The following is a 26,076-nucleotide window of genomic DNA, read 5'->3' on the forward strand; positions in this document are numbered from 1 at the left end:
TATTCCAGCATTTATTTATACATTTATTTATTTATTTATACTTCTGTCAGATTTCGTCCTCCATATAGGTGAGGCTGGAAATCCCTACAATGAATTAAAAATGTACTTTTTTAATTCAATGTTTTACTGGATTTATAATAATAGTAAAATACCATATGAATGCAATAATGTTTTCAAAAGTAGATGTCACAACAGGGAATAAGGTATCTGAGGGGAGAAAATAAAGAAAAGTAAACTGTTTACAGTCCAGTGCAATATGATCACACACAAAACACAATGAAATCACACAGAGAGAGTGGTTTTAGGCTTTGTATTTATTTAAGTTAAATGTATAAAAGATCATTGACTTGATACATTTCATGTTTCAAGGCTTTGTCATTAAGACAAAACAGACTCTGTCCCAATCGAAAGCCTTCTCAGCCTTTTCATACCGCCTGCCAGCTTTCAAAGAGACATTCATACATAATCCTGTCTAAATCACAGTTCATTCTACTGTATAACATAGCTATTTCATCAAATAGATTTGTATAAAATGTAAAGAAATTTCATACAAAAGTGCACAACAATATGTATTTACAGTATAAACTTTTTTTTTCCATATAAAATCTTGCGCGTGTGCTCTACTGAACAGCTGCTCACTTTATTAAGAAGCGCTCTGCTTTGGCAGCGAACATCTGTGTGTACAAGCAGATTCAGATAAGGCACTGACAAGGGTCAAAATACATTTGATCACTTCTGAAGTGCCACTGTATTACAGCTAGCCACTACACCTCCCACATCAATCTCAACAGATAAAGTCTCGTTAAATCTCCATTTTACAAAATACAGCATTTCAGCTCCGTCTTTCCAACTTGACGTGCTGTCAAGTGGTGATCAGGTGAGCCATTCTTTCAGTGTGGGAAGCAAAGTAAAGGCATGGGGTGACTGGATTCATACTGAAGTTGCAAGAAAAATGTAAATAAGACGTTTACTTCAATCCGTTAACATCAATGCATCTGATTTGGTCTGTGCAGTTTACTGTGCACGAAGCTGCCATAACATAGAAAAGGCTATAGGGCTCTGAGGCGACTAAAACAATCCAACATGACTAATACTGCACATTTACTTTAAGTCTTTACAAGTTCTTGCATCTTTTCTTTGGCCCTTTTTCTCTGTGGACTCACGGCTCACTGTATGGGAAGCTGGGATGGATGTCAGACTCCAACAGTAAATGTTGGTATTGATAGACATTGCACACTGCGGCAAAAAATTTGGTCTTTTTGAAGAAGAAACTACACAACTCTGAAAGTATTTAAAACATGAATGAAATATAAAAATATCTCCTCAGTTGATTATCCTGCATGTTTTGAAATGTGTCAATGCACGATATCAAAAGTGCAATGTTGACATTCCTTCTAAATGGGCGTATGAGCGCTATAAAAGTAGGGTAATGCAACCCTGTAAGATGTTTCAAAAAAGACATTCTTACTTACAAATTCTTATTGTAAGGCGTTAGCAAAAATACATTTACAATTTTTAGCAATCGATAGAAAACTTAACTGCTAAGATGACTTCGAATGTGTCATATACATTTTTGTAACTTCTTATTTTCACTCACACTCGCTGATGAGTTACATACAGTACTGTCAGGTGTGATGTCCCCGCTCGGTCAGGATTACATACCTACACACTGTTCTACTGCAGTAAATGAGCGTCAAGAGCAATTCTGCTCTTGCACTTTGGTCCTTTATTTCCTGCTCTTGTTAAAGGACAGCAGTCTGAACTTGTGAGACTGCTAAGTGGTTCCTCGTCAGTCTCCTCCTGGGGGAGCACACTGTGATGCCTCAGAGGACTCTGCAGGTCTGACAGCAGTCAACCTGGCCTCTGCGTGGCAAATTGGAGTTGAGCTAGTTGGTGAGAGAAACAGGGTTCCTGACAAGGCAGACACTGGTGATGGGCATCAGGGCAGGAAGTTGGAGTGAGCCCTGGAGCCTGGTGACTTTTGGGAGGAGCCCTCGGGATGGGGCGGGCCGGAGAGGAGGGGAGGCGCCGCGGACTCAGAGGCCCTCGCAGGCAAAGAAGGGGGGAGGGAGAGGGGGTCCCTGGGCCTCAGAAGCTACCCTGTACAAACGGGTGGCTAAGCAGAACGTCAGCAGTGGGACGCATCTTCTCCTCCACAAACACTTGCCGTAAGAAGTTCCTGCACGCGTCGGATACGCTCTCTGGAAGCATGGGCTTTGTAGGCTGGGTGGCGATCTTGAAAATGGCCGCCATGGCCTCGTACTCGGCCCACGGAGGTTTCTGGGTGAGCATCTCCACAACAGTGCAGGCAACACTCCTGAGGACAAAAAAAAAGAGAAAAGAAACCAAAGATGTTGATTTCAGAATTTCGACTTACTGAGCATATAACATGAGCATTGTCTGCTTTAATTCGATTGTCCATCCTGTCTCTATATACTTAATTATTAGTTTAACATCTTTTTGTTCTCATATTATTTTCTGTGTGTCAACTCAGTGTGTCTTTTATTTTGTGATATTTCAACAGTATTAAGTTGGAAGCTTCAAATAAGATCTGAGGTGTTTTACCTCTTCCTGCACTGGTTAATATCTGTCTTTGCTATCTGTCTGTTTTTGTTTATTATGTAAAATAAAACTGAACTAATACAACTGAGTTCATACATATCACAGCTGTGATTGGTTTTATGTCCAGATAGAGACAGTATGCTTCTTAACTTAAGCATTGTTGCTGTGTGAATTGTACCTCTGTTGGCTGAGCAAAGCATTCTTATTAAAAATGACTGCAATAGACAAAAAGTCATTATTTAAATTGCCGTCAGACTTTCCTTACATAGAGTACATTCCAAACAATTATCATTGTATGGCTTTACCTCCTATTGATTCAGGTAACTTTATTGCTCCTTATAGAAACAGCTTATCATTTCACCTGCACTGAAAAATATAGATTTTTGTCCTTCATCGTTGGTATATCCCCTTTGGGCCTCATTACACTCCTATCTGATGTTATCCTTACCAAACATCAGCTTTGCGGCCGTAGCCCTCCCCGTTGATGACTTCAGGACTCATCCAGTAGGGGGTGCCAGTGACAGACTTGATTCCTGTACCAGACATGCAGATGGTCTGGATACGTTTGCTGGCTCCAAAGTCTCCCAGCTTCACGTTCCCTGATGAGTCCCTCAGGATGTTAGCACCTTGAGGAATGAAAACAAAAGATGATTTCAGAGTTATCCGAGAGTCTCCTGAGGACTGAAGGTATCCTTCAGTTAATGTACCGTTACAGTGTGGTTAGAAAAAGTGACTCTGCCAGGATGTTGGCCTGAAGGGAAAGGTACATTTTTCCTCTTCTTTCACTAGTCTGCGATGATGGAAAAACTGAACGATTTAAGTCTTAAATTAGAAAATGCCTCAGTAGATTAAACAAATCAGAAAATAAAATATTGAATCAGCCGTCCGCTCCACGTGTATCAAACCTCAACACCCTCTTTCCTCCTTCTTGAGTTATTTTCTGACATGTAGTCTGAGTCTATCCCGTTTCCTCCAGACGCTCCACTTGTTTGATCAGTGACTAATGTAGGCTACACCAGTCGCTGCTCAATCTCCTCTCTCATTGAGGGACTGAGGGCTGCAGAGACGAGATTGAGAGACTGAAAGAGTGACCTTTACTCTTAACTTCTCACTTTGTCAATGTGTTTCCACTGCCGGCACCGAGGATGTGAGACTCTAATAAATCACGGTCCATTGAAGTCTCCTTGGAACGTTAAATTTGCACAAAAAAAAACTTTACAGTCAAATCGTCATGGCCGTGATGCCCAGATCTGTCTTAAAGCAGCATGTGTTGACAGCTCCTTTGACTTTACACAGAGCAGCTCTTGTGTGGTGAAATGAACACACATCATATATAACACATGAGGAGCATTTTTAAGTGGAAAATCCCACCCATGTGTACTCTCATAGAGCCTGCCAGTGTCCGGTGAGACCTACTATCTTTTTTTTCCCCCCACCAGACGGTACATTTTCCTCTTCTTGGCTGCGGCTGAACGAAGCAATGACTCCTAAAGCTGCGGGCAAGCAAACTAAAGCCTTTCCATCCGGTGTCGGACATTTTTAGCCCGGCTGATTTCACCAGCATGAAGTCCCTAATATATCTCAAAGGGGAGTTCAAAATAGCACATTTTTTTTCCAGGCTCTTTCTGTAGACGGCAGATGAGGAAATGTCAACCAGGATGAAATGAATGAATCAGTGGTGTTCTCAGCAACAGTTGCTGCGGAACGAGTCGCAAAGCATCGTTTAAACACTGCCAGCTACGTCCATGTCTCAAGTGTGGGTTACAAATCCAATTAAACCCCTTTCCTGACCTTTGCTAGCTTTCATTTTTCCTTTACCTTTGATGTCTCTGTGTACAATCATGTTGCTGTGCAGATAGGAGACTCCTTGGAGGATCTGCCTGGTGTACCTCCTCGTCACCTTCTCAGTCAGGGCCCCGTAGGCTTTCAGCTGGTCTTTTATTGAGCCCTGGAGACACGGAAAAGAGATAGAAAAACAGAGGGGGGATGTGAGAGGATGATTGGAGCTCAGAAAAATGGTGCACAAATTGTTGTATTGGCAGCAGTGTTAGCTAAGATTATTTCTACAGCTGTAGTGTGCAAAACAGAGTCAACTATATACATTGTATATCCTTTATATAATACATAATTAATACAAAAGGGCCAGATTCAAAAGAGAAAAGTGAATTACAAGTCCCTGGATGTTTTTTTCAGTCAGACCTGTGAAGCTAGGAATTCAAACGTGTTAAAGCTACCGTGAGGAGTTTTTAGCTAATTCTTAAAAACTGAAATGAATACTGACGCCTCATTATGAGCTACAGCAGCAAACAAGACCATCAGTATAACGGCTGATTATTTCTATGTAGGTATTTTTTAATGCCTGAAACTGTGTTGGGGGGTAGGTGTCAGGTGAAGTGATTCGCAGCAGGCTGCAATTTTTTAAAATGTTAATTCTCACTGCTAGATTCTTTATGAGTGAGCCATGTGACTGTTAGAAGAAAGCAGGAATTTTTTGTAAAAAAAAAAAAAAAAAGGCACTTATACATATGGGAGGGAATAGGTACTGTTCTGTCCTCAGGGGGGCACCAAACTCAACACAAACTGCAAGGTACTTTAACGATGCACCTTAATCCTACAGAAGTAGCTTATGTTTTCCTGAACATAATGTTGCGTTCTGATACATTTTCACTCAGTTTGACCCTCTAAACATCATTTGCTTTACCTCTCTGTGCTTAATAACAGACACAGTTAATGATTTGACTTAATGTCTGGTAGCAAAATATTAATCTTCTGACAATCAATGTGCAGCCAAGTTCACTGAGCTTGGCTCTGTATGTCTGTGTCAACAGCTTTGGCCAATTAACTTCTGTTCACATCACCCTCCTCATGTCATTAAAGCTACCATGAGGAATCATGAAGTAGTTATGCGGTGAGTCAAAAGTCTGTTCAGAGCGCCTTTTTAATATTAACTTAACAAAGGATTCAATAAATTTATCTCACGAGTCAGGACAACAGTAAATTGCCAAACCACTATTATGTCCCATCCCTAGTGTACAATGAATATCCAATGGTTCAGTGTCTAAAATAACAATGACTTTAAGGGAAATGTTGTAGCATAGTCACAATAGATTGAATTTGTTTTATTATAAAAGAAGCCTCTGAGCACTTTTTTAAGCACCGAAAAAAAAAGTCATAAACGGGCAAAGTGTAGAAAGGAATGTGCTCAATTTTCTCCGACGTCCTGCATTTCCTTTCATTTCCTGTTTTCAGTTCCTCAAGAGCTAAAGACCTAACACCTGTGACGCACTTTTGGACTCAAAAAGTGAAAAAGAAAACCTCTCCATGTTCACTTTTAGCTGTCAACAAGACACCTCAACAGCTCTCTGCCTCTCAGAGGGACACTTGCCCCCGCACCACTTCTCTCCCCCCCCCCCCCCGAGGGCAGCTACAGCGTTATCGGTCAGCTGCAGCGGTGCAGTCGTGCCGAGCAGTCACACACACCGACTTGCCTTTTGTCACCTCCCCTCCTGCCTCTGCCAGAAAACTCCAGTGTAACATAAACATTTCCAAGTTCCAGACAATGTGTGACTAAGTCACTCAATGGTTCTCAGAATAAAAAAATTAAAAAAAGAGGTCACGGAAATATTAAAAAACAGACGCAGTGACGGGGTCTACAGGCGACAGTGGCTCATTAAAGCGCTCATTTAGTGAGAAAATGATCTCATAAAACTGAGCTGCTCTGCTGACATCAACCACAGAGGACATGATTGATGACAGCTGCTGACATTTCAGAATTGTTTTTTTTTTAAGCAGATGTAGCTTCTTTGGGTTTGAACTAATGTTTGTATTGAAATGTGTGTACAGCTGATACAACAATGTGGCATTCTCAGACATCGTTTATTAGGACTGTTGCCTTGATTTTGAGCTACGTGTGATGTCTCCTCTGCAGAATACGCACCCCAGGCATAAACTCCACAAAAATGGTGAGTTTCCTCTGTTCCAGATCCCGCAGACAACCGTAGTACTGAACTATCCGCTCATGACGCAGATTCTTCAGCAGCTGGATCTCACACTCTAGAGCGTTCACCTCCTGCAGAAAAAGAGGGGTTAAATTAAGAAAAACATAGAGTTCACAATCATATTAAATCTGGAAACAATAAATCACTGCCCTGGAATAATCTAGTGTGAGACTTATTATGTCCTCTCTCACCTTGCTGGTTTCTTGACAATCGGGGTCAAAGGGAACCTGCTTGGCAGCCAGCTCACGGCCTGTGTCGGCGTCATAACAGAGGTAGACCTCCCCAAACGCCCCGCGCCCCAGGAGCTTTCCTTGTCGCCAGTTGACTGGCGCCCGCGGCGCTGCAGAAACAAGACACCACATGATGAAAACCCAGCAGTAATTCATTGTAGCTGAGCCCCCCAGAGGATGACAGAGCCACTGTGATATACTGACTCAAGCAAACACTGAACCACTGAGGCATGCGTCAAAATCCACCACAAAATCCAACTGTAACTCGTGCAGTAACTTTAACGAAGCCAGACGTCAAATCCACCGCAGGGTCGTTGAATAATTCCCACCGCAGACCCTCTCAGAAGGGGAAGCCCATGATATCTGAGTAAAAACCATGCTCAGACAACAGAAAGTCGACAAAAACCCTAGAGAGAGCATCTCAGCGCCTCAGAGCAGACTCTGAGACTTTCTTTGTGGTCAGGTTAGACGGTTTGGTCGTGTGTGGGTGAGAAGGACAACAGAGACACGCCGACCTCAGACTGCTGAGCCAAGCTTCAGTTCTATGACAAAGACAGTTTCTGGAAAATGCAAACTGTGGACTGAATAATAACAGATGGCAGGCTGGGATAAGATGAGGACAGGGAAATTGTGCCCGCTGTGATTTACATTTTAACTGCACTTTATCTCCACTACCTTTTACACATGATGCATGGCACACAGTATTCATGGAGATATTTCACGTTCTCTGCTAACCATGATGGCATGCTACATTTTAAAGTTCTTGTAATTACACCTTGTTTGACCAAATTCTGAAATCTGAACCATTAAGTCAATGTTATGAATCATTTATTAGACAAATTTAGCCCTTTTTTCTTGAGTTCAGTGCAAGTTTTTATTTCATTTTATATTTGGTTGTGCACAGCAGATGCTTCTCAACAAGGGCTCTGTATTACTTAAATATTTATACAAAAACATGCTGGTAACCTTCAGTTTCAGTATTCTTATACACTTATTTTTAATGCTCCCTAAAATTTAGTTTCTTCTTTGACTAAATTCTAAATGTGTCTAAAAAAGCACTGATAGGAGAACATTGCCTGAATAAAAAAAGCAGCAGAAGCAGTCGAAGTCTGAGCTCTCTTCAGTCATGTCTGTGTCAGCAGTAAGGGTTTCATTTGTCAAATTACAAATAAATAAAAGCCCCTGACAATATTAAAGGCTCAGAAGTTCAGTGTTTTTATGGTCTGAGGGAACATTTACTTCTTGTTCTGTTCCTTCATTTGAAAACTTTTGTCACATCTTTATAGCTCCACTTACACTTGGCTGTCCCACGCTGGCAGCTTTTGTCAGCAGTGCGGCCCAGTGAGCGCAGGTCGCCGTACTGCAGCGTACTTTCACCATTATAACTCCGTGTGCGACTGGATGGAACTAGCTGAAACAGGTTCTCTTGCGGCATGAAGCTGCGCGGAAGTGTCCTACGACCTGAAAACACACATATAAAAGAGAAAGAGACATATTAATGGCCGTGCACACATGGGCCATTTCTTCTTTTGTTTGTGCTGTTAGTGATTTTCACACTGTTTTTTTTCTTTACAGGTGTCGTGCATACAGTACAGCGAGCTCTCAGCCAAAGACTTCGGGCCAGCCGGAGCAGAGTGCCTCTCGCCACTCAGTCCCACTTCCCCTAAGACAGGAAGCAGGGCGCTGTGTTTTTATACAAGTTCGGGTTCACCGCAGGGAAACGTAAATCACTGCTAGCCAAGGTTAGCCTCTGAGTAAGCAATTACTAGCAGCTGCCTTGGACAGCAAGCCAGAACTTTATGTACCAAATCTATGATTTGAGCAAAAGACAGCCCAAGTGGAGAACAAGATTTCAAACTATTTAGAAAACAGGGAATTGTGCACTGATGAAAACAAATGTGATTAGATGGGATTGTCTGGTGTAGGCATGTGTATGTGCCTGTGTTGTACTGCTTCAATAGTAACATAATCTGTTTAATCTGTGCAGTAAATGTGTTGTTGTTACTGCTCAAGCAAAGCCGGTTTCTTACGGTCTCCGTAATCCTTGCTGCGATTGGGCAACTGGAACTGGCGGGGGAAAGTCCCTCCTTTTCCATGGCGTCCTGCAGAGGGAGCAACAAAGCAGAGCTGTTAATTTGGAAGTAAACGAATAGGCAACAATATCAACTTCATTATGTTTTATAGTAATAGTCACATCTCAAGTGGAAGAATAAAAGTTAAATAGCTTGGAGCTTGTTAGAAACACAAGCATGATGAGGAGAAGAGTTTTAACTGATCACATCTGACAGACACGTCATTGCTTGTGTTCAAATCAAAAGCAGCAGGATGGAAGACAGCTTGTCACACGCTGGAACAGAGCGGTTGTATCGCCTTTCTGCAGCCGAGTCAGAAAAACAGTTCATGTGTGCTAGCTTAGCCTTTTAGCTCTGAACCCAGTGGAGCAGTAACTAAAGGCAGGTGGGGAGCACTGCTGACGCAGGCGAGCGCTGACACTCAGTCTCTCTCTCATACACACACACACACACACACAAGTACGCACACACTGAATGGAGAGTAGTGGAGCCACTCGCAATTGAAAGCAGCTGTTCTGTCAGATGACTGCCTCCCCTTGCGCTGTTTTTGTGGCCGTATCCCATGGAGACGGGAGTTATTTTTTGTGTTTGGCAGCGCGAGATGGAGAGGAAAAATCTACTCACAGGGAATGGTAAACAAATACTGTAGCTCTCAGCAGGAAGGGCCACACAGCTTTTACATCTGGGAGGGGGGAAGAGCGTGTGCATGCATGCCCGTGTGAGTGCTCAAGTATGGCTGCAGCTATATGAAGCACCCACACGCCCAGCCTGTATACACAATGTGCAGCACTCTTACATTTTTCTTTAATTTAACAGAACGGGCGAAATGGCCAGATTGCTGCGTTTCCCTTGTTCATGAGGATTCATTTGGCATTATCTGTCATCCTGCTGCATTTGATCTGTGTTCTGAAGGAAAAGGCACAGACGGGGAGCCGAGGGGACAGGGGCGAGACAAGCAAGGGGGGTGGCATCAAGAGCAGGGAAATGATCATAAAAAGACGGGAAAGGAGCGATGTCTATTAGGAAGTGGAGTCTGGAAAAAAAATGCAGACAAAGAGGGAAAAAGGAGTGAGTGAAGGAGATGGACAAAGGGTGCACAGCGGAGGGTCTGTGGAATATAAAGCAGGACGAGTTATGATGCTATCACACTCCCTTCATCACCTCCTGAGACGTAAAAACACAACCAAGATATTAAATATCTCCCTAAAAACCCCAACCCTCATTTTAAGTATTTACTCCCATCTAATAATACCATCTCCCTGAGGGCATTTTTAATGAGAAACATTTGAGCTTATCAGGAGCTGCATGAACAGAGCTTTAGTTCTCTTTCTGTGAATCTACTTGTGTGGCTATAATTACAACAGAACCGGAAAAAGTTAAAACAGGAAAAACTTTTAAAAAATGAAAAAAACATTTCTACCTTTTAATCCCCCTGTGTAATGTTTGAGGTGAGCGTTAACTCAACAGCACAGCTTTCTGCTACAGATTCCTCCTGTCTTACCTTTGTATTCATAGTTGAGGTTCAGGTAATTATTGTCCCGGTTGTTCTGCGAGAAAGGAGGACTGAAATGACAAGAGAACAAGGAGGGGACGGTTGAAAATGGTTTGCTGCTTCATCTTCTAATTTCCCCCTTATCTTCAAAAAGGAGTCTGGCCACAGCAGCTGGACTGAAATGTCAGATATAAAGCCGCACAAAAAGCCTTTAAACAACTTTGCATTCTTTGATTTTAAACCACAATGTGTCCCATAAGAAAAGATAAGAAGGATTTTTTACCTTGGTGAAATAACAAAAAGAAATTGAGTACATTTTGTGGAGGTAAGATGCAGAATAAACCTTCTCTCATTAAATGTGTTGCTGTTCAGGCCCCCTCCCCCCCCACAAAGCTGCCTGTAAGCCAGCCCTGCCCCCCGGCCCTTCAGAGAGTGACGTCTCTGCTGACCGCAGGGCGGCGCGGGGCCACGAGACCCTGGATAAGGGGCACGCATGCCCGCTCGGAGGGAAAAGTTCCATGCACTCGTTTCCTGCCATTGTTCTGCAGCCTGGAGCCCAGATAAGCCTCGTGCAGGTAGAGCTGTTTCCGTCCTACACACTCTCTCTCTCGCTCTCCCCTTCTCTCTTTCTCTCTCTCATTTTTCTCTTTCCCTTTGAATTACATTCAATATTTTCTCTCTCCCCCCCCCCCCCCCCACTTCTACTCCACTCTCACTTTTTCACCAGTTTTTCCCCTCATGCAGCGTGTTCTTGCTCACACTTCTACGTCTCCCACTCAGTCTCTGTTAGCCTTCTCTAACGATAACAGAGGAATCCAGGCGTCAAGATAAGAGTTTTGTGGCCATGGCAACAACAAAGTGACCCGATTCCCTTTTCCATATTGGCAATATCGCAGGCAGGGTCACTGGTCAGTGATCGCTGCCAACCTTAAAGGCTGTTTTAAAAAACTAAACCAAGAGCCTTTGTTAGCTTCTGTGTGCAATTTCACAAAACACAAGATGACATTCAAGCGTGAACACTGTGATACGAAGCAAGAATAAATAACTGTGACCTGCCATATGAATGTGAGCATCGTAAAAAAAAAATCCACACGGACAAAAGTAATAAATCAAACACTCACCTGTCCAGTGCTTGATCTATTGATTGACAGCTGCTCGACAGTGAGTTGTCCGCGCTCCCGAAAGGATCCATCTGACAGATGTAATAACACAAAGAGAATGAGGGTCACTGAGGATGCAGTCAGCTGAGAGAGTTTTATGTCACATAGACAGATCTTGAGTTTTAAGCCTGAACTCAATAGCAAATTGTGATGCACAATTTGCAATGACAATAAAGGCTTTCTATTCCATCACTCATCCGAAAACTGCCTTTATACCAGTTACTTTCGGTTTTATTCAATAACCGAATCACGTACCGTATCTCTCTTGATAATAATGGTTAAAAATGTTGAGTAAATGAACCGAGTCACAACAAAGCAGAGTGGCATTCCCACAACGAGTCCAAAAGATGCAACAAGTGACAGGTCTGACGGGTTCAAAATCATTAGACACAAACCCCAGTGTGAACTTTTCTGTGTATATACCAGTCACCTGCCTGCTAAAGAGGGTTGTGGCTTTTGTTTCTGATGTTTTGCATATACTGGGACTGCCTGAGTTATAGCATGTTCATATAGCAACCATGTGTTCAGTATAAAAACGAAGAACAATGCAGATTGTACCATAAACCAAACCTAGGGTCAATTCATTCAAATGAGTCAACTTGTTCAGTCTCTTACATTCTGGTCCTGGGTCTCAGGGATGAACTCCCCTTCACTGTGGATGCTGGTGTAGGAGCCCTGGCGAGCGATCTGCTGCTGCTCCTCGGGGACGCTGCCTGGAGGTGGGGACGTCCGACCTGTGTGCAGGGAACCTGTGAAAGTTTGAAAAAGAGTGGACAGGTAGTAGAAAGTATGCCAAGAGAATGAGGAGTTAAGTGCAAAGAAATGAGCAAAGTGTAAAATCAGGAAAGAAGGAATGGAGGAAGTAGAAAGGAAAGATGATGGAGAGAGGAAAGAGAGGGGGCGGAGGGGAGAAAACAGCATCATCGTATTATTCATGGGTACAAGTTCAACTGTGCCAGGACTACGAGAAATGATTTACTAAACCACACTGCCGCCACCTCTAACCTCAATTACTGTGACAAACGCAACCCCCAGCTACAGCGATGACTGAATGCTCGTCCTTGACAGAGTGAGAATTGAAAGTCTCACTGTCGCTGACTGAATACATGCGCACAGGCCAAAAGGTACCAAGATGTAAAAACTGGCTGACTACCAGAGTAAACAGTCTAATTTATAACTGAAATGTATCTTCTTTACAGTTCAGTGTCTTTCTCTGTCTTTCTGCACCCTCTCCTTTCCCCCGTCTCTGCCATGCGTCATCGAGGTACCCAGGCTCACATCACATCTTCACTCATCCATCCGCTGTGACTGCTCTCCCGTCACCTCTCATCTGCCACCACTCCCGCCACTACTCCCTCTCTCTCTCAGCCTCTCTGACTGGCAGCTGGCGGGGGAATCCGGAGAGAGAGAGAGAGAGAGAGGCGGGTAATTCTATACAATTTACATGAGCAGGGATGGTGACAGCGCTGATGTTATTTGGGCGACGTGAGACAGATCGGCGTTGACAGCCATTATAAAGAGCTCCGGCTGCTATGTGAAAATGAAAATGGGAAACAGAGTGCTGGTCGTTTTGGCATGTTTTCGAGGTTGAGAGACGACTGAAACATTGACCTTCCTGGACAGACATGATATGAAGGGGGTGAAAAGACCCCGACATGGGAGACAAGGGAGCGCTCAGTATTTCACAGAGCAAAATAAACCTTCATGCTGTGTTACCAAACAAGCCAGGAGGGACAACATGCAGTGCTAGACTTTACCTTGTTATCTAACCAAAGAGCGTGACATGACAAGTAAAAGGGCCTTTCGGTGTCTTGGCAAGAAATTTGATATTACCATCACTGTTATATCTGTTAAAATCTTAAATACAGCTGTGTAAGTTGTTAGAAAATCAGCTAAGCTAGCTTATTTGGTTAGGCCTACTGTTTAAACATCCATTTCCAGTCTTCATTCTAGCTTAGCTAATGACAACTGACTTTTGATGCAAATAAAACAAAAACACATGGTGGTGGTTTGAAGAAAAACATCTGGCTAATCTCTATTCTTTGACAGAGGCCAAGTCGCTAAAAGCTAGCCACCCAGTTTCTGGAAGAACAGGGAAAAGACTGGCCTCCCAGCCATTTATGTAAATATATAGTTTTTGTTTTTTATTTTTGTTATGTGTTCAAAAATTAAAGTAGCTTCACCACAACTTAATACCCCTTGGTGATAACAGCAATCCACAAACACACTTCACTTTAGTTTTTGGTTAGCGTAAATAACAGAGTCATGCTAGCTGTTCCCTTTGTTTGTCGTCTTTATGCCAGCTACGCTACAGCTGCTGACTGCACCTTCATACTCAACAGAGAGATATGAGGTTAAAATCGTCTCATTCTTTTCTTGGCAGCATAACCAATAAAAGTTTGTCTAATGGGGCTTTCAACATCCAGAGAGCGACACTTTCAGCATAGCATCAACACGCTAACTGCTAACACATAAAGGAGACGGTGCAGACAGGGAGCTGCTTGGTATGGGCGCGGAAACTCGTCCTTGCTTTGACCGGACATCTCACTGGCTGTTAAAGTTGTCAATTCCACCTTCAATTTGCATTTTTCCATTCTGACAAAGCATGTCCCTCGTCTTGTTATTAACATTCCTATGACAGCAGCATCCATCTCTGCTGAAAATTCACACTGACAGCCCACCCTTGAGGCCCTACGAGGTGGAAAACAAATCTTTGCATCAGCAGGTTTTTATTGTAACTCTGTTTTTTTTTATTTTCTGCCTCCTCTCAGAAATAGAGACAGGGAGAAATTTCACCCTGATAGAGCTTTAACAGCACTTTGATTACAAGTCAATGACTCCACAATTCTGCCAGCTCACCTGTCGAGTGTTTGCGCACCCTCTCTGAGCCCTTGAGCAGGGAGCCCTTCAGATCTCCCAGAGACCGTGATGACTTCATCTCGCTCTGTTTGTCCCTGCTGTTCACCTGTAGGTACTACAAAGAGAAAACAATACAAAGAGTTGGAAGTGGAGAAAGAGAGCAGGATTGGGAGAGGAAATGAGGAAAACATTGCATGGTTGTCTCGTTACATCATCATTTCGGTAAGGGAACTTCCTTTAAGTTCAGAAAACAGTACCTCTGATGCAACTGACCTTTAATTTAAAGTTCACTTTGTTCAGCCAAAGAGTTGCTATCTGTACTATTTATAAACTGATACATCTCAAACAGAACGAGGTTATGACGTGATGAGTGTTGCGCAACAATCCTACTGTGTAAATCTGCTTAAAAATTCGGATTCAAGTTATCTTACAGTGTCTCTAATGGTCAGTTTTATGTCTTGAAGAAGTGGAACCTTACATGGTTGTTCTTGGGGGTCTTTAGCAGTATCCTGAGCAGCCCATTGGTCCCTGTGCTGCAGCCTAACGTCAGCACGGCCTGATCTAGATCCTCCTGGGTCTTCATGGGCAGCAGCAGCTGAAAGGATAAGAAAACATGCAGCACATGACCTTTAAATACCCTATTATTCCATTATGGTGCCATGTTAAAGCTTCAGTGTGCACATGACATGGAGTGGTTGTTTTCTTATTTTAAACCTTGTTAAGGTTAAAAAAGATGATTTTCCCTCCCTTGTGACATTTTTGATTATAGCTCCTTGCTTAAATGTCTCCCTCCTGAAGATTTTCCATATGCTTCCATGTAAAACCTTTGGTATATACAGTATAATGGATCAACACAAAACTGGATAAGATAGATAAATACGGCAAACAATCAGAAGTTGACAAGCCGCAATTACTGCGGTGGTGTTTCCCTTCAACATCTGCTAATTGGAATGCAAGCTTTCATCACTATCGAAGAAACATAACTTTTTACAACAATGTTAAGGACTCCAGGAAGAACCTGTGGAGTTCTCAGAAGCTTAGAGTGCTTTATTGTGAAACCGATATTCTGTGCATCCAACAGATATCTGCTTTTTTTTCACTGCTTTTTTTGTTCATCAAACAGTAAAAAAAAAAAAGACAAATAACTATTATTAAATTCAGATTCACTGAATTGTATCAATCAATCAATCAATCAATCAATCATTATTCGTATAGCCCCAGTGTTATCTCGAGACGCTTTACAAAAGAGCATATGGGATAATAAAATGTAGAACAGTCGGAGGGGCTGTATACTTTTTGCAAGATACTGTATATTCCCAACAACAGCCAAGGATCTCAAAGCATGGCCACTTCTTGTTCTTGTACCTCTTTTTCCGTGAAGTACATGTCCATCTGCTGTCCAAAGGCCTCTGTCACCTTCTGCAGCAGCTCCTTGATCTTCAGTGGCCTCTGGAACGGGATGATTCTGGGAGGTAAAAAAAATAGTAGCATAGTCAGACGTTAGTAGAAACTAGTGTTGTGTCTGGCTTTGAAAGCTCAGACTCTATTATGAAGCCTGAGAGTTTGGCTATACAGTATTAGCATCTGACTAGTTCACAAGCTAATATATCTGCACACTGCTCGCAGTTTTGTTCAAGTTCTTTCATTGTCTTCATTGTTTTGCTGGTGTTGCTGCATACATGTTGACTGGAAGACCCTATAGGAGTCTTTTTCTAGGCCATTTTATGACTGTGTTTCTATGGTATCAAGAGGGAAAAATGATCAGGTCAGCTGGGTCAAGGAGAGGAGCACGCTGATGCTAAAGGGGCATTAATCAATGCAATGAAAACAGACAGTGGCAGTTTGTCCCCCCCACCCCCCATAATGTGTATGAAAGTCTCATCTGATGTCGGCCTACGTGTATGACAGAGTGTGCACACTTTGAGCTTATCAGCCAGTGTTTATAGGGAGTGTATATATGGAGGCGTGCATGTTTGTAAAACTCTACATGCATGAGTGTGCTTCCCAATCAGTATGTGCATCGGTGGCTGTTTCAACACCACTGGGCCTCTCCACTAAGCCAGCACAAAGGCAGATGGGAAACTTCCTGAGAGGAAAGAAGGGGAGGGGGGGGGGGGGTCTGGAGAGGCAGCAAAAGCAGCAGGATGTGTGTCTTTCCCTCCTCTTTTAAAGAGTGACAGAGTGAAAGATACAGAGATATTTAGAGACTGAGAGAAAATACAGGAGACAGTCTGACAAAATAAAAGACCAAAAGAAAGAGAAAAAGATTCCCCCGGCATTTTTTCCTGCTATCTTCTGCTCTTTCTTCCCTCGCTCTCTGCTTTTGAAGAATTTGTAGCCGACTATCTCTTTATAGTATCCTGATAAAAGGACTTGTTTTCATCTCATCATTTCCTCATCGGAGGCCAAAGCTCTGCCTATCTTAATGACTGCTCATTGGCTCCCTCATTTGAGGAGAGGATTCTGGGAATAGGGAGGCCTGCAGATCAGAGGCAAAACAGCAGCAGAGCTAAACGCTCCACATCTCTGTTTATACTCGCCGATGATGTGTCTGATAAAGAGCTGTAGGGATGCGGAAGGGGGTTTTGGGGGGGCGGGGGGGTATGAGGATGCTGCTCCGAAAGATATGGCCTTCCTTCCTCAGTGCGAGCATGTTGACACACAGATTTGCAGAGTAAAAAAGAATGCTTTAACACATCCCAGCACACTCACTCGTTCTCTTTCCCTTTTACTCTCATGGACACAATCACAATCAAATACACAGGGAAAAAAAAAAAAGTCTGGCCCTGTTCCTTTACTCTCTCTCTGGCAGGAGACCCTGAGGCAGAGCCGGGGGGTGGGGGGCGGGGGTGTAGAGAGAGACACACAGCTCCGATTTCCTGCCAAAAAACCTTCAGAGCTTGCCAAAAAAAAGAAGGACAGTCCAATCAGATTCCATTGTGAACATACAACATGGTTATCCTGACTCAGGGACTCCTGATACCTCAACAATGTGGACGCAGCTCAGACATCATGTGTAATCATATCGGACGCTGCTACTTTGAGAATCATTACTTTTTGACAAAAAGCAAGTAAGATGGTAGAGAGCGAATGTAATTTAGCAATAGCAAAAGCTGTTGATCAGAGCTGATTTAAATGTATATGCAAATCATGCAATAGCTACAATGTGATCGTATTATTTTACCCCTAGTATCTATTAGTATGATTACCTCCTGATTTCAAAAACAGGATTCAGATAAAAAAGGAAAGTGGTGCTGCTCGGAAAAGAAGAACAAAGCAAGAACGTGACAACAAATAAAGAGGGGAAGGACAGTGTGAATTCAGAGTGAATTGTAAAATGAACTACATAAAAAATGTCTGTTCTGTGAGAACAGTGATGGTGTGAGGGGAGCTTGTGAAGAAAAAAAAAAGGGGAAGAAGGCTGCGGTAAAGAGAAAGAGAGGAAGGCAGAAACTCAAAGAGACAGGAACATGAAAAACTTGTCTCTTTCACAGCAGTGGCCAATTAGGGCTGTGAAAAAGTGAAGAGGCCCGACGTGAGAACATATTCTGCAGGAGGAAGGAGATGTTTCCTGGTCTCAGTCTCACTGAAGCAACATCTGGACCATATTCTGATGAACCAAGGCAATTATTCGAGTCGCTCTGGCCAATCTCCCAACGATGCTTTTCTCCTTTTGAACAGTACACTCCTGTGTTTAAGGAGTTGTTGGGTTGTTGAACAAGGGTTTCATGGGGACAAAGTGTGTCTGTGAACTTGGCCCTCTCCCAGGATGCAATTCTAAAGGCCAAAACGAGGACCTGGGGGACTCGAGCGGCGTCCATACAAGGAACGATGGAGCCGCAACAGACAAAAACGAAGACCCACACCAAATAAAGCCTCACCCATTCAAAAGATGTGCTGTTTATACTGTGGCCTTAGCTTACAAAGTGCTCCAATGTGGTAAACAAACTGTGAGGCACCTTGGTGGAAACATTGATCGTGAGACCATCTCCAGACAGAGTAAGTGTAACCATGCCTCGCCTCTTCAGTAAGTCTGGAGACGGAATGATTTGAAGGACGGAGGAAAAGATGGAGTATTAATTCGGGGTGTGCCTTGAGGACTGGACACTGAATTGAAACTTGGCACTCTTCTGTTCCCTCTTTTTTTTTTTTTTCTTTTTTGTTCCCTTCTCAAACGGCCCATCCAAGTCCGAAACACAAGGCCGCCGCTAAATGTCAATGCAGGAATTTTTTTTCCCTCTCTTTATGCTACTCTGGCTGTGTAACAGTGATTTCCCCCGGACACAAAATCCCAGGCATGGCAAAGCATAACAAAAAAGATCCAAGCTGAAGAGTTCAAAACTTGGACAGGGATGTAGAAAGAACAATACGGATGGTTCCAACGTACCGTTTCTCTCTCTCATGCTCCAGCTTGACTCTTAAATCCTGTTGAGAGGAAAAATAACAACAGAGGGGAGTTATGGCGGTGGAAAGTTAAAGTGATTCAAGGTGGTGTGTGGGATTTGGACTGCTGAATACAAGACAACAATAAGCTACACGATGAATTTCACTGACTTCAAGCATTTAAGTCATACATGGTTTTGTTGGTGAAGTTGGTCCTGTAAAACAAAGACAACCTTAACAACTTAAGAGATGGCAGGACACTTTGCAGGTCCACTATTTATAAAAGGCATTACCCAAGAGAGCAGGAATCTAGAGGAGCCTGCAAGTCTGCATGAGGTCATGCCGATAAAACTGACAAGAAACACTGAAGCACTGACATCATATCAGCGCAAGCCATTGGTTCAAAATCAGATGTTTGCCCCCGACTCATAGAACAGGAAACTGCGTGCTTGGCACTGTTTGTTTATGTCTCATCATAAACATTAAGAGAGATCTGCAAATTATCATTCCACAGAGAGAACAACTGCATGAGGGAAACCACTTCAGAAAGAGAGGCAAGGTGACTGTGACAAATGAAAGCCTGTCTGCTCGTTCAGTCACAAGCTGCCAGAGATATGTCAACTGATCATTTCTGAGGAATTCTTCACTGATGTCCTGAACAGATTCTTAACCTTACATTCATTTAAGGCTGTGTCAGAGTGCTTGTTTTTTTTTAAAGTAGGTTTTCTAGATATTCTATGTAAAATATTCTCCTACATTTTAGAAGTGAAACCACGTTGTACTAGCAGACAATTGATAAATGCTTTGATTGACTGTCTTTTGTGCAGCTTTGTACATAAAAACATCACATAACAGCTTTTTTCAGTTTTTTTTTTAAAGATTTGTATTCCACTACGTGTTATTGAATACAGCTCAATGTCTCATTAGGGTTTATGAAATAATAATGTGTTAGAATTAGACTCTCAATAAGCTACTTTCAGACAACTTTCACTTGACTTTGGCAGCTTCCAGTCCAGTCCCAAAAAAAAAGGGGAAAAAATCTAAAAGGAATTGAGGCTGAGGTTTTTGTTTAAACCCTGAGTGACAGTTAAGCCTAAAAGCACTGCTGTGCCTCTGCTGTGTTTGGTTAATAAAACGTAATGGAGTTGAGTGAATGAAATACTCCACCAACAAAGAAAATCTACACTCGAGCCCTGTGGGTTTAAAAGGTGAATTTAAAAGTTCACAGCTCCATAACTCAGTCAGGAGGGACGGCAGCAAGTTATAAACCACATCTACTCTGTCTTTTTGAATGTCCAATTACCCATTTATGATTTCCATTTTTTAATTAAGCTGTGTATATTCATACGTCTTAGTTCACATATGACTCTTTTGGACATGCAGAAGAGGTTTGACAAGTTTTCTTTCAGTCTATGAAACCATAAAAACGTTTGACTTTCTCCATGATGTGGACACCAGAAACCCTTCAGATCCACATGTTCAGCCTATTACAGGAAGCTAGAGGTTGACTCTGGATTAGTATCCCTTTAAATGCATACCTGCTTGTAGAGTAAGGTTCTGTTCTTGGGTTTGTGGCTGTTGGGCTGGGTGTAGCAGCGACCCAGCGCTGCCAGGTCCTTCATGATGGAGTTCAGCGCCTCCTCGTCATCTAAAGACAGAATTTCACACATTAGCTGTTTGAAACTGATCTCAACCCTTTGAGGTTCAAAAAGCAGGAACTGAAGCAGCAATGTGTGATCAGTGTGATCAACTCTTTGTGTTCCTGATTTTGAGATTTGACTAGGTGAAGAGTTCTGTTGCTATTCTGATCACTCTCAAACTCTGTGGTCTGCATACAAAAGCTGTGAAAGAACAAAGGGTGTTTAATTATGCAGCATGTGTGCTGTCATGGAGGTGGGGGGGGGGGGGGGCAATGCAGCCCCTTCCAGAGACTTCTGGAGCATAATTCATCAGTTCTAATTTTGTTGGGTGTAATCAGACTGACATTGACCTTTTTGCCATCAAACACGACTAAACACAAGTGTCTGTACGCTTCAACATGAACCGAGCTGTTGACTTTGACAGAAGATTCAAGTGTGTCTCATATTCATAATTGGCTCCTTAAAGGGACAGGCCGATAGTTCATTAAAACCTTTCAGTTCAGAAAACCTGCTGGTGAAAGAGAAACGCTCGGCATCTTGGCGTTCTCCACTTCTCACTTCTTTTCTGTCGCTTTGCACTTTTTTGCCGTACGCCCTCACAAACACACACCAACACACACTCTCCTGTGCAAAGGGGGCAATCATGCAGATGAGCATGTCAGGCATTACCATATCAAGAGACTTTAATAGAACCAATTATCCGAGTGCCGTGATTACAATATAAAGAAGAGGTCGTTGACCCCGGCTCCCGTCGGCCTATCACATGAGCCCCCTGGTGCATTCATCATGAAAACACACACACATCGCGGTTCACAAGGAAACCGGCCCAGGTGTGTGCTACGCAACGCAAGACAGCACCTGCAGGAAAGACTGCATTCTTCAAAATACAAGAGAGCTGTGTGTTTGAAACACCTCTGGGAATGTTATTCACAGAGCGTGTGTGATGATAGTGTGGGCAGCAGATGGGGTCTGAGGTGCCATTTGATCCTGAGCCCTGCTATACGCTGCTTGTGGCCAGCTGTTAAGTCGACAGCAGGCCAGTCCGTTAAGGTTCACCCGGGGGACACAGACACAAAAACATAAACTAACCGACTTGTTTCTCAATCCCGCTGCTGACCATCTCAAATCAGGTTCTCTCTCGGTGCTGATTTCATGTAACGCAGGTGATCTCTTTGTCCCCCTTTTTCAAACCAAATTCCAATACATCTGTCTGAGTTAGGTGGCATTTTGGACAATGTCTCCCTCCCACTCCATGACGTGCTGAAAAAGCCACATCCAGTGCTCGACTGGCAATCTGTTCATTGGATATTTAAATGCTGCATCATATTTTTTTAAAACCTGAGGCAGGCACATTAAACAGAAAATAACTGCCTGGCTGGAGTGCTAACACAACCATCAAGAGAAATGTGTTATTTTGTAATTTGGACGAACTAATGCCTCAGTGTAAGATGACATAACTTCAGCTGAGCAGCAAAGCCATCTATGAGGTAATAATTGACTACAGTGAGAAAACGGTAAATAGGAAATGTGCCCACACTTTTTTGGAGTATTCTGAATGAAGAAACGATGCCTTTATTGCTTGTTTGTTGTTGCTGCTCCTACCAGGCCTAATGGCAACCCTCAGCACCATCAAGCCCGCGAGCATTCACAGATGTTGAACCACATCAACAGCTCACCACACAGGTAGAGGTCATGTTGGACAAGACATTTATAGCAGCAGGAGTAAAGTGAGGAATGACAAAAGTCTCTTTTCCGCTGACTGGCACACTCCCTCCTCTTAAAGAGGAGCTAAATAAGGCTGAGTGATAACACAAGTTACACCCACAAAATCTCAGGCGACAGTGAAAACACAGAGCGCACAGGTAGGAGGACTTATATGCCTGAATATATAACTTTTTATTTGAAAAACAAATCTTAATCACTGATTATATGTGAAAGTAGGGATAATAAAGTAATTATTTTTCTTATCAAAAGAAGTGACATGCTGTGATTGTGCAACATAAGCACATTCCTCTATGCAGCAGCAAGTTTACAACTCCATGTGTGGGATGTTTCAAAGCGATAAGACCAGGTAAACATGAGACAGGGCAGTCACTTGTGCCGTCTTCCCCTCCGAGTTTGTAAAAGACAAAAAGGGACAGTCTGCGGAGGAAAAGTGACATAACACCTCCACGTTTAAACAACCTGCATATCTCCACAGACAAACCACAGTTTGCTGTTTGATAGGACATGTTTACAAACCTGACACTCACTGGTAGGACTCACAGAGACTAAAATACAGGCTGTCAGGAGCAGTGGATGACTAAACACTAAACCAGACCTCTCCTTTCCCAACAGGAAGGAACTGAGTCACCGTCTCTGCTTCTGAAAACGAAGCTGGTCTAACCAAATGATTCCACATCATCAGATAATCATTGATTGTCGAACGTGGACAGGCATAAAAAACTATACAAGCTAAAAAAAAAAAAAGGGTAGGTGTTCAGAATTTGTTGTTTTTCTTTAATGTTTTCTTCAAAGTTCTGAAAATAAGTTACCATGGTGACATCTTTCACTTTCCTAATTTGCACAAAAACTGTAACAAAAAGCAAAACAGGCCAATAATCAAGCTGCAATATGCATTTGCTTATATTCAATTGACTATTAAAGGGATACTTCACCCATTTGCATTAAGCTTTGTATCATTAGAAACCTGGTAGTATTTTTGAATGGTCGTGCATCCCGCCCTCATTTTCCCCTGAGATGGGAAATCTTTGTATTTCTACGTCTGAAAAGGAGCTTCCAGTGACGCAAAATGACGATTTTTGCGTCGCTGGAAGCTGTTGCGGTCAGCGGGGTGAAACTACAACGCTAGTTCCTCAGATTTTCGACCACTGAAGCTACAGACCAATCACAGATCAGTGGGCGGGAACTCTCTCCCAGAATCGAAACTTAACGTCCGCCATATTGCTTGGAAGCTATGCTAACAGGCTCTGTGGAGAAAGCTGATAATGGCGAAACAATTGAAATAAAGCGGCGAGGCGGCTGCTGCTGTTTTCATTACTATAGTTCTACTGCTATATTGTATATTTTGGAGAAACTGTAACGATCGAATTTCCCTGTGGGATGAATAAAGTATTTCTGATTCCGAAATAGAGGACCTTAGTGGGAGTGGCCTGCGGTGCTGTGCATTCTGGGAATTGGTGTCTTTCATCCACACGAGCCAAAAAGACACTTTCCGCCTTTTCACGGCCAAGAAGGCACCAACTTCAACATTTATTTCACATTTCTACTACATGTATGTATGTACAGATTCATGTTTCAACGGCTGAAGTATCCCTTTAAGCAAACATGCCAAATCAAAGCCCAATGATAACTGCATTTGAGACAACTTGACATGTTTTGGGCATTTTCCAAAAAAAACAATGCAACTCATCACTGCCTCCATCTTTATTTTTCATCAGTGCTTCCTCTCTCTCTGTTGACAAGTGTTGTTTCAGCTCAGCCTCCGCAGGCTCAGAGCTCCAGACTACCCTGAGCGCCGGCAGTCAAGGATACAAAACAAACAACACAGTCCTGCATGTGTGTGTATCTGTTTGTGTGTGTGTGTGTGTGTGTGTGTGTGTGTGTGTGTGTGTGTGTGTGTGTCTTTGTTTGTGTGTATGAAGCCTATGCTGTGAGCTATGGATATTGTAGAAGGGGGAGAGTGGGAGGGTCCGTTGGCTAAAGGGGAGGTGGTAAAAGTGTGAGAATTGCGTGGTGATGGCTGCCTTTAAATGAAGTTATTACATCACTGAGGCCTGGTCCACTGACGCTGCCAGGCCGAGGGGCAGCCAAGGCTAACCGCCGGCTCAGTGGAGAGCAACCAGCTCACACATCAGTGCCAGGAGCAGCCACACAAACCAATAACAGGAACCGGAGGAACCATTTGTCAACGTGACTATAAATGGTTAATGATTTTTTTTTTTTTTAAAAGGTTTTTGTATTAATTGGAATGTGTAGAGTTCATTTTCAGTGCTGCTTCTTGTGTCTGGGGTGAAATGTGACTAGAATAAGAAAAGGGGGAATTCCAGGAAGCAGAGCAAAGCGAGCAACATTACACAATGAAGGCCGATTGCTTAGCATTGCATCATCACTCTGAATCTTTTTTTTTTTTTTTTTTTTTTTTCCTACGGCTCAAGCTGAGGATTGGGGAAGCGGCAGTGGGTGAAATGAAGTTGGAACTCAAGTCCAAGATAGTTAACACACAAAAAAAAAACTGTTAATCTTTTGTTGCTGTGACTGCTGTTCAAATTCTCAGCTAAAAGAGAGTTTGGAGTTAAAGATGCAGTAACACAAAAGCAACGTCTTTAAGAGGCCAGTACTGCAACTTGCAAGCTAACAAAGTGTGTGTAAGGCCCATCCATGCAGCGTCTGTGTGTGTGTGTGTGTGTGTGTGTGTGTGTGTGTGTGAGACAGGCTGCCTGAATGAAGACATTGTGGGGATTTCCTGGTGCAGAGAGACACATCATGGCAAAGGCATCCTGCAGGATTAGCATCTGGAGCCAAGCGTGTCCTCACTCTGCAGCAGCGCAGGCTGAGCTCTGACGCACAACCCACACGCACACTTAGATACACACAGCAGCTCTGCGAAGTAAGGCTCTATACTCTCCGTTCACCATGCTGTTTGTCGAAACTGGACCGCATGCTAATTTAACTATTAGTGGGTGTAACTTTCAAGCTCCTAAAGTTAATCTTTCCCTAAGAACAATGGTTCTGATGCAATGCAGGGTATTGTGGGTGTATGACAATTGTGGCACAATTAATGTTTGCACATCGCGCTGAGAGTCTTTTCATTTGGGAATGTCTGCAAACATTTCCATTCACTATCTAAGGGCTGTGGCATTCCCTCTCTCTGCCTGAGAGAACTTGTGTTTTCACTGCACTGTAATGGAAATATAATGAGCTATTGAAGAGGGGCTTTGTGAATACTGACTTTATATCAAAGAGGTAATGTGACAAATTGGGAAAAATGCCCAATCCCTTTTTTTTTGCATGAAATATGGAGCTAGTGGTCAAAGGGCAATTAGCTTTGCAAAAAGACTGGAGGCAAGAGGAATCAGCTACAGCTAGCTTTTTTCAACAGAACAACTATGGATACCTCTAGGGCTCAATTACTGTATTCACCAGGTCTCACCAGAAAATGCACTGAAGAATTCATCTAGTCCATATAAAACAGAAAGTGGGGCGGGGTGACTAATGCATAAGACTTAGGCTAAAATGCTAACAAAATAGCCTACATGAACATAATAATGCTAGTCAGTCAAAAACAGCTTCTTTCCATTTCCTCTACACTAGGATATTTTCTACCCTGTAAATTCATTAAATCGAAGATGTGGAAAACTTTTTCCTTCCTTTCACTCGGTGTGCTTTAGAACTTTTGCGCCAGAAAGCTGTTTGACTCTGTTGCTATAGCGTTTATGCTAGGTTTACCCACGCTATCTTGACGCACAGATTAAAGTGCAATGTAACAGTCCACTTATTTAACGTTTGAAATAAGTTACGACAGTTAACTTGTTTATTTTAATCCCGATCAACTGCAGCAAAAGCAATCGATGTTCACCTTGTGAGTTCCTGTGCTGTCCGGGTCCATTTTGGAGACCGTCATCTGTGGAAACAAAAGAGAACGCTGTGTATTGGATTACATGAGAAAGAAGTGAAAAAT

General features: G+C 42.8%; 1 protein-coding gene across 1 annotated transcript in view; it reads right to left on the reverse strand.

Moving 5' to 3' along the window:
• Window positions 1–296: 296 nt before the first annotated feature.
• Window positions 297–26,076, reverse strand: part of map3k22 (mitogen-activated protein kinase kinase kinase 22) — a 39,206-nt gene continuing 13,426 nt past the window's right edge. Inside the window, exons 3-18 of the mRNA XM_020645570.3 lie at window positions 25,975–26,019; window positions 20,295–20,404; window positions 18,761–18,798; window positions 15,739–15,838; window positions 14,852–14,968; window positions 14,374–14,488; window positions 12,130–12,263; window positions 11,476–11,546; window positions 10,364–10,425; window positions 8,821–8,892; window positions 8,087–8,251; window positions 6,752–6,900; window positions 6,500–6,631; window positions 4,381–4,510; window positions 3,011–3,188; window positions 297–2,317 (exon numbers count right to left, since the gene is read on the reverse strand). Coding sequence (XP_020501226.1) covers window positions 2,089–2,317; window positions 3,011–3,188; window positions 4,381–4,510; window positions 6,500–6,631; window positions 6,752–6,900; window positions 8,087–8,251; window positions 8,821–8,892; window positions 10,364–10,425; window positions 11,476–11,546; window positions 12,130–12,263; window positions 14,374–14,488; window positions 14,852–14,968; window positions 15,739–15,838; window positions 18,761–18,798; window positions 20,295–20,404; window positions 25,975–26,019 — 1,847 coding nt within the window. The 3' untranslated portion in view covers window positions 297–2,088. The remainder of the gene's footprint in view (window positions 2,318–3,010; window positions 3,189–4,380; window positions 4,511–6,499; window positions 6,632–6,751; window positions 6,901–8,086; window positions 8,252–8,820; window positions 8,893–10,363; window positions 10,426–11,475; window positions 11,547–12,129; window positions 12,264–14,373; window positions 14,489–14,851; window positions 14,969–15,738; window positions 15,839–18,760; window positions 18,799–20,294; window positions 20,405–25,974; window positions 26,020–26,076) is intronic.

The sequence above is a fragment of the Labrus bergylta genome, chromosome 20 (assembly GCF_963930695.1).
Source record: "Labrus bergylta chromosome 20, fLabBer1.1, whole genome shotgun sequence".
Classification (NCBI taxonomy): Eukaryota; Metazoa; Chordata; class Actinopteri; order Labriformes; family Labridae; genus Labrus; species Labrus bergylta.